The 12504-nt window shown below is 36.8% G+C and overlaps 1 protein-coding gene across 2 annotated transcripts in view; it reads right to left on the minus strand.

The window, feature by feature from the left end:
* The window catches only part of URI1 (URI1 prefoldin like chaperone), a 66018-nt gene extending 54877 nt beyond the window's left edge, over positions 1 to 11141 (minus strand). The window contains exon 1 of one of the 2 annotated variants that reach the window (XM_007474799.3): positions 10458 to 11141. In XM_007474799.3, coding sequence (XP_007474861.1) covers positions 10458 to 10562 — 105 coding nt within the window. In that variant the 5' untranslated portion in view covers positions 10563 to 11141. The remainder of the gene's footprint in view (positions 1 to 10457) is intronic. The other variant, XM_007474800.3, reaches the window with a different exon arrangement.
* Between the last annotated feature and the right edge of the window lie 1363 nt (positions 11142 to 12504).

Consider the following 12504-nt stretch of genomic DNA (forward strand, 5'->3'; position numbering starts at 1 on the left):
TGGAAATTGAGGGGATGCCAATCAACCAGAGAACAGCTAAATAAGCTGTGCCAATGTTTGGGATGGAATACTAACTGTGCTATATAAGAAATGACGAGCCAGTTGATTTTAGAAAAACATGGAAACACATGCAATAACGAAGAGTGAAATGAGCAAAACTCAAAAAACATTGTGTACAGTAATAGCAATATTATTTGAAGATTCTGAATAGCTAAGCTATTGAGTGATGACTATTCAAATCAACTATAAAGGACCCATGAAAAAAGATTCAATGAACATCTAATATATAGAAGCATGTTATATGGTTTCACATAGATATCTGGGTCAAATGTTGGCCTTTTCAAGTTCAGGGTTGGAAGGGAAGAAAAGAAATAGCTTGGAACTTCAAATGTAACCAAAAATAAACATTAAAAAATATATATGTTATATATATGTATATATACATACTTTAACAAAAGAGGGTAAAAATTCTAAATATAAGATTTTAAAAGTCAAAAGAATCAGCATCTACAAAATAAGCAAAAAAGGGGAAATCTTGAAAAATTGGAGAAACAAAAACTAAAACCACTACAGAAATGGTTATTTGAAAAAACAGCAAAATTGATAAATATTTAGACAACCTATTTTAAAAGGAAAACAAAACTAAATAAAAACTTAACAAGATAAAATCATAATAAAAATAAACTTATATCCCACTATGGTTATATGCCAACAAAATTGAAAAATGCAAAAGTTATACAAGATTATCTAAAAAAGCAATGATCCAAATTAACATATAGAAAAGGCAAAGTACAATATCCATTTAAGCTTAAAAACTCTAGAAATGGAAGGATCTTTTAACACAATTAAAATATTAAAAGCCAAAGCCAGCATTATATTGCATAGGGAAAAATTAAGTTTTCCTAGGATAGGAATAAAGCAAGGGTGACCTTTTGCCTCAACTGCCATTTCCCCAAGTTCTGGGAATAGTAGCAAAAATAATGAAAAAAAAAGAGGGGGGGGGACAAATAGACTACGAGGAAATAAAATTATTTCTATTTTCTGATGACATAATGGTTTACTTAGAAAAATTAGGGAAGTGTGAAAGAAATTAATTGAGACAATTAATAGTTTCCATGAAGTTGCAGGTTAATAAAATAAGCCCACAAAAATCAACAGCATGTAGCAATAACAAATTCAGGAGATAACAGAAAGAGAAATCCTACTGAAAATAACTCCCAAATGCATAAAATGCCTGGGATTAAATCTACCAAGGCAAACTTAAAGATAAACTGCAAAATGTTCCTTAAATAAAAAACTTTTAAAATTCAAGGAATACTCAAGTGCTTTTGGATGAATTATGTCAATATGACAAAAAACACATTATCAAAATTAATCTTTAGATTTAGTAATATAGCAACCGAACAACAAAAATATTTTAAATACATAAAAAATTTAATTCAGAGCAAAATGATCTAATTTATGAAAATATATAATTAATGAATATATAGGAATGAAGTAGGAATAACAGCATGTCCAGACCTCAAATTATATTTAAACCAATAATCATCAAAATTACTTGGTACTGTATAAAAAACAGAACAGCATTAACAGTGGAAAAGACTAGACAAGGATGAATCAAAAAGAGATGAGCCAACGGTAATAAAGAAACCAAAAACAAACTGTCTACAAAAGAATTTATTTAATAACAACTGTTGGGGAAAATGGAAAGTATGGCAGAAGTTAAGTTTAAACTAATAATATCCTATTACACAACAAATTCAAAACTGTAAAAATGATTTGAACATTAAAGATCATGTCATAAAACAGGAGTATTGCAATACTCACAATTATGGGAGGAGAAGAGAAGTGATTACATGGAACAGAAGCAGTCACAAAAGTCAAATGGACAACTCTGACTTCATGACAGTTGGGACAGCAACCACAACAGGAAGGCTACAGATTCATGGGAGGCCAGGTACCTAAGTTATTTGAGGTCTCCAGCATTCTATCCAGTGTAAGACACCAATAGAGTGAGTACTTTGAAAAGCCAGTACTCAGAACTTCAAAGACTCAGGAACTCTGCCCCCAAGAGAAGGTCAGCACAGATGACTGTGCAAGACCATATGAGACATACCATTTTACTCAAAGGCACAGTGGGATCCTGAATCTGGCCTTGGCACAAAGTCCCTATTCAAAAACTTTAGCTGAAGGGATAACTAAAACCAAAGGAGATATGTACCAATATAAAAATTATTGGGAGCCAAGATGGCAAAGTAATCCAGAGCAGCTCTGTGCCACCATAAGAATCCACTCTAAGATAAAAATATCATCACAAAAAGAATACAGGAGTAAAAGAAACAATAAAGAGACAGTGTGAAACAACTTTAAAGAAAAGAAAAACCCAAAAGGTAAGAAAAGGACATCTGGGGTACTGGGGTGAGAGGAAAGCACAGCCAGCAAGAAGCTGGAGCAAGGAGGGTAGAGCAAGTCAAGGGTAAGCCACACACCTCCATTCCACATTTGCTGTTCAAGTTTCAGAACCTAAGATCAAGCCAACATTCAGATCCTGAGATCCTGCCTAGGCAAATAGTGCTACAAACCAACACATATTCCTTGAAATTTCTAAACTATGGAGAAGTACAGAGCCCCAGAGGCCAGGGAATTCTAGTCTGGGCTTGGGATAAGGACATAGTTCACACTTTGGGGTAAGTACTGATCTTTTTGCCTAAAGCTCAGGGCAGAGCTCCGTGATAATCAAGGGTGTGCCTGACTGGATCAAGTACACAGTGAGACCAAAAACTTGAGCCTAAGCCTGGGACTAGAATTTGATCAGCCCCTGGACTTATCAAGATCAAAGTAAGATCAAAAGTATACACCTAAACCTGAGGCAAGTCTTTAAGCTATCGGCTTCTCAAGAATCAATTGAATCAGCAGTGGGAGGAAGCTCTCAGCCCTCAGACCATCACATCATCCCCCCAAGCCTCACTATAATTAGATAGGAAAAATGATCAAACAACAAAAAAATGTTATGGAGACAAAGAAACAGAAGGGGACAGTGAAAGCAAAGGAAACACACGCAAAGTCCAAAAGAAAAAATATGGATTGGACACAGATTCTGGAAGAACTAAAAAAAGACTTCAAAAACCAATTAAGAAAGGCAGAGGAAAAGTGGGAAAGAGAAATTAAAGTGATGTAATAAGAAAGGAAAGTAATGGAAGAAATGGGCCAATTGAAAAAGGAGAACAAAAACTGACAGATGAAAATAAGAACTGACCATTGAGAAAACAGGAAACAATAAAGCAGAATCAAAGGAATGAAAAAATAGAGAAAAACATGAAATATCTTATTAAAAAAACAACAGACCTAGAAAATAGATCTAGGAGAGACAATTTGAGTATTGGACATGAAAGCCATGAACAAGAAAAAACCTTGGACATCACACTACAAGAAATTATCAAAGAAAACTGCCCAGAGATCCTCAAGCAAGAAAATAAAATTGAAATTGAAAGAATTCACAGATTACCTCCACAAAGAAATCCTCAAATGACAACTTCTAGGAATGTAATAGCTAAATTCAAGAACCTCTAAGCTAAAGAGAAAATTCTTCACGCAGACAGAAAGAAGCCATTCAAATACCACAGAGCTACAAAGGACCTAGAGGCTGCCACATTAAAGGATAAAAGGCATGGAATATGATAATCAGGAAGGCAAAAGATTTGGGTTTACAACCCAGAGTCACCTATCCAGCAGAACTGAGTTTATTCTTTCAGGGGAAAAATGTACATTCAATAAGATAGAAGATTTAGAAGAACTCCTGAGGAATAAGCCAAATCTAAACAAAAAATTTGAAGTCCAAACTCGAGACACAAGAGAAACCAAAAAAGGAATGTTGAACTGGAGGATTTCTATGTGAACTGGAAAGACCTCCAAGACTTGATGCAGGACGAAATGAACAGAATAAGGAGAACATCATATACAGAGACTGAAAAATTGTGACACAATCAAACGTGATAGAGACTTTTCTACTAGCAGCAATGCAAAGATCCAGGACAATCCAGAGGAACTTATGAGAAAGTATACTATCCACATCCATAGAAAGAACTGTGGGAACAGAAACACAGAAGAAAAACATATATTGATCACTTGGTTCAATGGAGATATGATTGGGGTTTTGATTTTAAAAGATCACTCTGTTGCAAAATATGAATAACATGGAAATAGGTTTTGAACAATGATGCATGTATAACCCAGTGGAATGGCTTGTTAGCTCCAGGAGGTAGGAGGGAAGGAGGATGGGAAAAATGATGAATCGTGTAACAATGGAAAAATATTCTAAATAAATAAAAGGTGTACACAGTGGGAAAAAAAATGTGATTCTAGAGCTCTGCAAGAAGCTAACAACTAAAAGTAGAGAAAAGAAAGTTGAATTTTCCTCAAGGATTCATTGACTATCTTAAAAAAAAAAAGCAAAGCATTTTAAAAACATACAAAAGCTCTGAATGAAAGAATTAGAAATAGTTTAGAACATAAAATAGTAAAATTTATCCTAGTAATGAACTCTCTGAAAAATAAATAGACCACACTAAATTTAATGATTCCATGAGGTAGCAAAAGATAAACAAAATCAAAATTTTGAAAAAATAGAAGAAAACATGTATCAAAAACTGTCCTGGACAAGGGTAAGGAAAAGTAATTTAAGGATCACTGCACTCTCTGAAAATTCTTAAAAAAAAAAAAAAGGCTTGGCACTGTATTTCAATGCCTATATCTATTAGAATCAGAAGGCAAAGTGAAAATAATGGATATGAGGTCTACATTATTAAGAAAAACACATTTTGAAAAGACTTAAGTATTCTAATCAATACAATCTTGATTTATATTTCCAGATTTTACCACTCTCCTGTACCCCCAAAAGGAAAAGTACTATCAAAATCAAAGGAAATGTCCTGTAAGTTTCTAGAAAAAGGAGTTCAAATCTCAGGACCCAGTCAGATCCCACAAGACCTTAAAGTTTCAGACTTTGGAATTCAATAATCCAAAAGGCAAAAGGCTTACAACTAATAAATTTATTTTACAAAGATTAGAGTAATCTGATAGGGCAAAAAAGGTAGATTTTTAATGGAAAAGAGTAAAGTATTTCTGATGAAAGCACTAGATCTAAGTAGTAAGTCTGAAATACAAATATAAGAGGAGAAAAATAGAAAGACAAATTTATGTGAGCAACTCAAGGGGGCTATAGGATGTGCTTTTTGTTACTGTTGTATGATGATGTAATTTGTTATCATTCAGTCATTTCAGTCATGTCCAACTCTTTGTGGCCCCATTTGAGAACTTGACTAAGATAGTGGAATGGTTTGCCATTTCCTTCTCCAGCTCTTGTTATAAACTGAGGCATGCATGGTCAAGTGACTTGACCAGGGTCACACAGCTAACAAGTGTCTGAGGCTAGATTTAAACTCAGGTCATCCCAACTCCAGGCCCAGATACCTAGCTGCCCATATGATGATACACTTTCTAAGAAAGGAAAAATAAACAAATGTCTCTCAGAACCTTAAAGTCTTCCAAGGATACTGAGAACATTAAGAAGAAAAAAAAAGGACCTGAAGATAGATTGGTTCTGTTCTAAGAGTTTTTAAAAGGGTTAAAAAAAAAAGGACTACATTAGTGTCCTTCTAGGGAGGGAAAAGAGTGGATTTTGCTATTTCTCCCAATTAGAGTACATGAAAAAAGAAGTATATAAACAGAAGGGAAAGGGTCAGAATAGCAGACATCAGATTAAGTTCACTTACATAAAACACACAAGAAAGGATTTCAAACACACTTATGCAACTGGTGTAGAAAAACATCATGATAACAAGGAAACAAAGGTGGATGGAATGGAGCTGTTAACAAGAAAAATAATAGGAGAGAGAGAATAATAAATAGCATGCAAGAAGACCTTCCTGATCCTCAAGGGCAAATTAAAAGTGAGAAAAAAGGCAAAACAAAGAACTAAAATATAAGAGGGTGCTTATCAATTTGGGAATGACTGAACAAATTGTGATATATAAACATAATAGAATGCTGTTCTAACATAAGAAATGAGAAAAGAGACAATTGCAAAGAATCCTGGATAGTATGAACTAATGCAGGTTGAAATGAACAGACCCAGAGCAAAATTATAAAGATAAACAAATTCCAAAAGATGTAAGAACTCTGATCAATGCAATCACAATCCATATTTCCAGGGAACTTATGATGAAGTGTGTTATCCACCTCCTCCTAGTATAAAGATGTTGGACTCAAGGTGCAAAAAGATATATACTTATGGAAAGCCCCTCTGTAAATTCATTTTGCTTGGCTGTACTTACTTGTTTTAAGTATTTTTCCTTTTTTCTCTGTTTTCAAGTTAGGGGAAGGTGGTTCTGAGGAAAAAGGGAAGGGGAACTAAAAATACTGCAGACAAAAATAGAGTCACTGAAACACTTTTTTTAATGTACAAAAGATGAAGGAAGTTCAAGAGGAAGCACAGATGAACAGTGAAAGAGGAAGCAGAAGAGATATGGAGGTAGGAAGGAAATCTAGATAACATAAAAGGAAAATATAGGAAAAACCTATTAAAAACCATTACATTTTACAGCTACCACATCATTAAATATTCTTAACATTTGACATTTCAAAAAATATGTCTATGAGAGACAGGAAGGAAGGAGAAATTCATTTTGGAAAATAATGCCTCCCATTTAAAAACTGATGCCACCTAGAGATTTGTGTATCAAAAAATGAGTATTTAACAATAGCTTACATTTACAAAGCACTCTCCTCACAATAGCCCTAGAAGGCATAGAGTGTATTATATCCATTTTACAGAAAAGACTAAGGTTCAAAGCATTTAATTGACTGACTTACTAAATCACTTAGTAGATATTAACATATAAGGTGGATTCAACCACAGATCTTCTAATTACAAGACCCCTTTTTCCATTAAACTACATAGAGAGTAAAAGAGACCAGATAGGAGGATGATAACACCTGATGACTTGGGGGAAGGAATTAGGAGGGAGGAATCTCAAGTCACAGCTTCATTCTGAGTGGTATCTGCAAGGTAAGCTTCTATATAACAGGTAAATGGAAAACCCACTATCATTATCCAGAGAATGGATTTAAGTTGAATTTACCTCACAAAATGCCAAGATGAGGTTCCCTTAGGCTGAATTTTATAACACTTATTATATATCAAAGACTACACATAATGGGCACCTAATAAATATCTGTTTAATGTGAATAAGGAAAAGCAAGAGGAGATGGATATTCTAAAAACAAGACAAAGTTTAGGAAAAGTCATCCAAGGCTAACCATTTCAAAACTTTGCTATTAACCGAGGAACATTTCTCTCAAACACAGAAAGGCTATACTTAAAGAGTATATGTGCTAATTACATAAAAATATGTTTGTATTCCTTAAAAAGCAAACAAAATAATATCACCTTAGGGCACTACCATTCTAAATCTAGAACTACTAACTTGACTGCTAACAATGCTTTGTTTAAAGCTAATATTTCTCCAAAAAGTATTTTAACTGAATTACAAAATTCACTGTATAAAAGTCGTCCTATATTTTGAAGTCTCTTAAAGAAATAAAGTTCTAGCCTCATGACCTGCCTTTTCCACTGGAACAAATCCACTTATGATCACTCCTTTCTAATCTACTTACTGAAGATTTTTACTAGGAACTGTAAGTCACTTTATATATGTGTGACAATCCTCTATTTGCTAACCTTGTGTCAAATTAATAGCAACAAAAAGTAGTAAACCACAAAAAAAAAATTTTCCACCATTTATTAAAGTTTACAAAGAACGGTCATTGGGTTGTCCTAGGAATAAGAGGCAGTTTTGCTTGTATTTTTGCTAAATGAAAATGAGGCAAAGGACAGAGTATTACAAATAAATGTACCCCTTTGGATTTTAGCTACCCTGATAATAATAATAAAACAAGCTATTACTATTAGACATTAGTCTTTTCTGTATCCCATTAAGGGTCATAAATCAGTATTACATGCAAATCATTTTTGTACAAAAATAGGGTAAAAATGTAAACTTGATTCACAAATGCTTCCCCAAATAGGAATAGTGAGACACCAAAGAGTTCTAAATCTTCCTGTTTTCTCTAGTTCAGACAGTACCTCCCTCTCCTCCCGAAAAGTTTAAATAAAGGTTTATCAAAAAGAAACAAAAGCAGTTTCTTTCTTAGGATCCCAGATTTAAAGTTAAGATAGATAGTTCAAACCCCTCATTTTGCAAAGAATGCAAAATGATGAAAAGCAAAGTTTCCATGGACCACTCAGAGAATGGATATTGATTTGACTGATATAAGAGAATTTGAGTGAAGAAATACCTTCTACTAAAGCAAGTGGGTTTGCTAGAACATTGAAAGGTTACCAAAGGGTCTCACAACAATTAGAAGAGACCCAAGTTTTCCTAACTAAGAAAGCCAGCTTTCTATCCACTAATTGAAGGTGACTCTTGTGATCATGACTTAAAAGAAAACTTGAAAAATTATTTGGTTTCACACTGTAAAAATGTTTTTAAAAATTCCTTTTTGAGAATTATCATGTTTAAATACAATTCACTAATAACATAAGTTTGTAAAGAAAGATACAATACTTCAATCCATACCAGTCATGAAACAAAGAGTTGAATAAGTCCCTTCTTTTGGATGTCTTAAATAAGGAATGGACCATACTTTTATATTTAATAACATTCCCTCCCCCCTCTGAAAGTTTAGGTGCACTTTTAAAAGTTAATTTAAATTTATTTGTTCTGAAATTTTAAGTACTCATACTTAAAAATATTGATCAGAGACAGATTTGGAAATTGCAAATTAACACAAAAAATTTAAACTGTGCTTTAAAATTGAACATAGCTTTATAGAATACAATCCAAAATTTAAAAATACAAAAATTAAAAAGACTTTCCTCACATGATTGACCGTCAGTCTAAAACCATGTCATAAATATGAGGGGGAGAGGTGAGATTGATGTTTTCAGTGTAGGAACTCCTGATGTAAAAATTCCCTCTCATCTAAGTGTGACCCTAAACAAATTATTTTAACTTCTCTAGGTCTCAGATTCTCCATCTGAAAAGTGAGCATAATAGCAATTACCTCTCACATTGTTGTGTGGATAAAAATGACATTATGTGTACAGTATGCATGCTCTATAAATGCTACTTGGTAGGCAACATTTATGTAATTAATTGTCTAAGAAAATTTGTCTAGAACAGAGGCATTAAGCAAACTGCCCAAGAAGTACACCAGGGAAAGAACTAGAACCCAAGTATTACAAAATGCAAAGCTATCTCTTTACCCACAATTCAAGCTGCCTCCCTACCCCTCTATATAATTGCTACAAGAATTGTTAAATTTTAAAAATTAAAATTAAAATGTAATAAAACCACAACGCATTTAACAGAAATTGCATTCCACTTTGGCAAAAATAACTGTTGAATCTCTAGGAATAAAATAGTTATTAAAATGTTTTATTTTATTTAAACATTAGTAGTTAAATATTAATCAATATTAAAATTTAATTTTAAATATTAATTGCGATTAAATTTTAATATTAAAATATTTAATTAAAAACCTTTAAAGATACATTAAATATATACATGACATTATAACACGATCTAAAAAAATTGAGCTAACAGATGTTTACATGACAGGAAAACAAAGCTTAAAGTTACATCAAACTACAAAAAAGGACCCCTTTCACTTAAATTCAAGACAATCTTACAAGGTAATTAAATATTATAACGATACCCAGACCCTTTCATTGGAATATACTACCTCCTAGCTCCCTTTTCCTTCCCTGGGCTCACCAGGGTCACCAAACTCTAAAGGCAAGAAAACAGAAGCACGTGACACAAGTTTGTCCAACACTTTCTCTTTCAAAGCTGAATGCGGTAATACAGAGGCCGGGGTGGGGGGACCTTTATCAGAGAATGTTGCCTCGGCAAGTAAACTCGAAAAAAGCTCATCAACCCCCCCTGTGCCCCCAAGATGTGAATCAGTAGTGCAGGGGAATCAGGGAAGGAGAGAGTCTACCTAAGGAACAAGGGGAGCCTACGAATCAGGGAAGGAAAGTGGGCAGCTGCTGGGGTGTAGGACCTCCCCAAGGTTTCCCTAACCACGTGCAAAAGTAGCATGGACAAAAGGCGGGGGGGGGGGGGGGGGTGTAATAAGTGATAGCTCGTCCCAAGCTGCTTCTTTTCACCACAAAGTTGGGGGGGGGGGGTAACCAAGTGCAGAAGTGATCTCCAATTTCTAAGGTTAAACAGAAGGGGCGGGGCCGCCCAGGCTTCCTCATGGGACAGAGGAGGAAGGCGGAAGTAGGGAAACTGGCAGCACAGGGTCCTAGGGAAATGGAGAAGGGGTTGTGGGAGGAGTGACGGGACTTGGCAGGGGCCTGGGGAAGGAAAAAGGGTATTTGGTTCTTTTACCTTTTCCTGCTCCTCTCGGAGCCTCGCCACATGCTCCGAGCGGAGCGGCTGCGTGGAAGAGGCTGCGGCTGCAGCGGCGAGGCTGGGCCGAGGCTGGGCCTCCATTGCCGCGCAGGGGGCGGCGAGGGCTCTGGGGGTATGCGGTGGGGGGAGAGGGGGTAAGGCCGCCGGGGGCCCCAGGGGCTACTGAGTCCTAAAGCAGTGTTTATGGAGGCGGTGGCTGCTCCCCAGGACGCACGTCTTGCCCCGGACTCTGCCGCTCCTCCACCTGCCGCCCCGCACGGCCCCCCACACCGCGACCGTCGCCGAGGCCGGGGCTGAGGCGGAAACAGAGGCCGAGTCTGAGGGGTAGAGCGCTGGGGCCGGGTCTAGGGCTGCGGCGGCCGCTGTTCCTGTCCGGAGTGCCCGGGTCCGCATCTCACATTCGCATTATCAGCCGAATCGCCACCGGCTCGGAGAAGTCGAGCGGGAGGCGCGGGGTGGGATAGGGCCCGAGAACAGTAGTCGCGGAGGCGGGCTGCAGCCACAGCAGCATCGGCAGCTCGGAAACCCAGGCCCCGCCCTCTTAACCCCGCCTCGGTCTGAGGCCCCGCCCAGTCACTCGCGCTGCAAACTGGGAAGCAACATCGGCCAGGGCCTTGCTTCTCGAGGTCTGAATCCCTAGTTCGCCTCCTAGTACTGCCACTGCGCCTGCGCTCCAGTCCTTGCTCGCGCAGGCGCCCCTAATGAGGTGCTTTCCTAGGTCCTGCTCACTTTTTCAGGTGCTTGTCAGATGACTGGGAGATGGGGCTCTCTGGAAGTGTGCTAAAGTAAAGCAAAGTTAGCTAATTATTATCTCTCTTTTATGTAAGCGGTAGAGATGGGAAAACACTCTCGATCAAGGGTAGACCTGTGGCCCATGAACTTTTTTTTATATTTTGGTATTTTCAGTCATTCAGTCATTCATCTTTTGAGACCTCCTAAGACATTTTCTTGGCAAAGATACTGGAGTAGTTTGCCTTTTCCTTCTCCAGGTAATTGAGGCAACCAGAGATTAAGTGACTTGCTCAGCATAGCTAGTGAGAATCTGAGCTTGCATTTGAACTTGGGTCTTTCTGACTTCAATCTCCCATTGCTCTTATCTGCTAAGCTATCTAGCTGCCACCAATATTTTGATAACTGTATTTAAATGTAATTGACTTCATTTGTAATCTAAGTATTTTCTTTTAAGCATATATAACATATAAGCATGAAAAAAACTATTCTGAGAAGAAATCCATAAGCTTCACCAAACTGCCAGAACAGTCCATGACACAAAAAGTTAAGAATGCCTAGATTTTCAGTTGTAAGTAAACTTTGACATATCCCTCCTCACCCCATCCACACGTGCATATTTGCTGGGGCTAAGATAGGATTGCTAAAACCCAGACAGGGAAGATAACTTCCTCAAAAAAGACTCTCCTGAGTCCCATCTAGGAAATATTCTGCTTCATAATATTGTCAACAGATCTAGAGGTGGGACTTGATAGTTAACAAATGTCCACCTCCCTCTGGAATTCATATTCCCTCCTTTCCCTAATCAGTTAAAAAAATCCACAATAATTTATTAAGCATATACGTCATAACTAGTGAGACAGAAACCTACATATGCTTTCAAGGAGTTTAGAAGTCCTTCTGGAAGAGAAAACAGATAGTTATATAGATATGTAGCTACATATGAAAATAGATACAAAAGGTAATTTGAGAGGGTAGAATGATACTAGCAACTGGGGGAATCGGAAAGGTCTTTGCCTAGATGGTGACACTTGAATTGAGTTTTGAAAGAAACAGGATTCTATAAAAGCAGAGAGGAAGGACAAGTTTGAAGGACAAGCAAGACAAAGGCACAAAGAATGAGGATGGTATGTATGCTTTGTTCCTGTGAGGAATAATAGGAAGGCAAGTATGGCTAAGCCTAATGTGTATAAATCCACTGGAGAAAGATGGCAAACTAATTCAGTATTCTTTGCCAAGAGAACCCTATGAACAGAATGAACAGGGTCACAAAGAGTGTGACACAACTAAATAA

This window comes from Monodelphis domestica, chromosome 1, assembly GCF_027887165.1.
Source record: "Monodelphis domestica isolate mMonDom1 chromosome 1, mMonDom1.pri, whole genome shotgun sequence".
Taxonomy (NCBI): Eukaryota; Metazoa; Chordata; class Mammalia; order Didelphimorphia; family Didelphidae; genus Monodelphis; species Monodelphis domestica.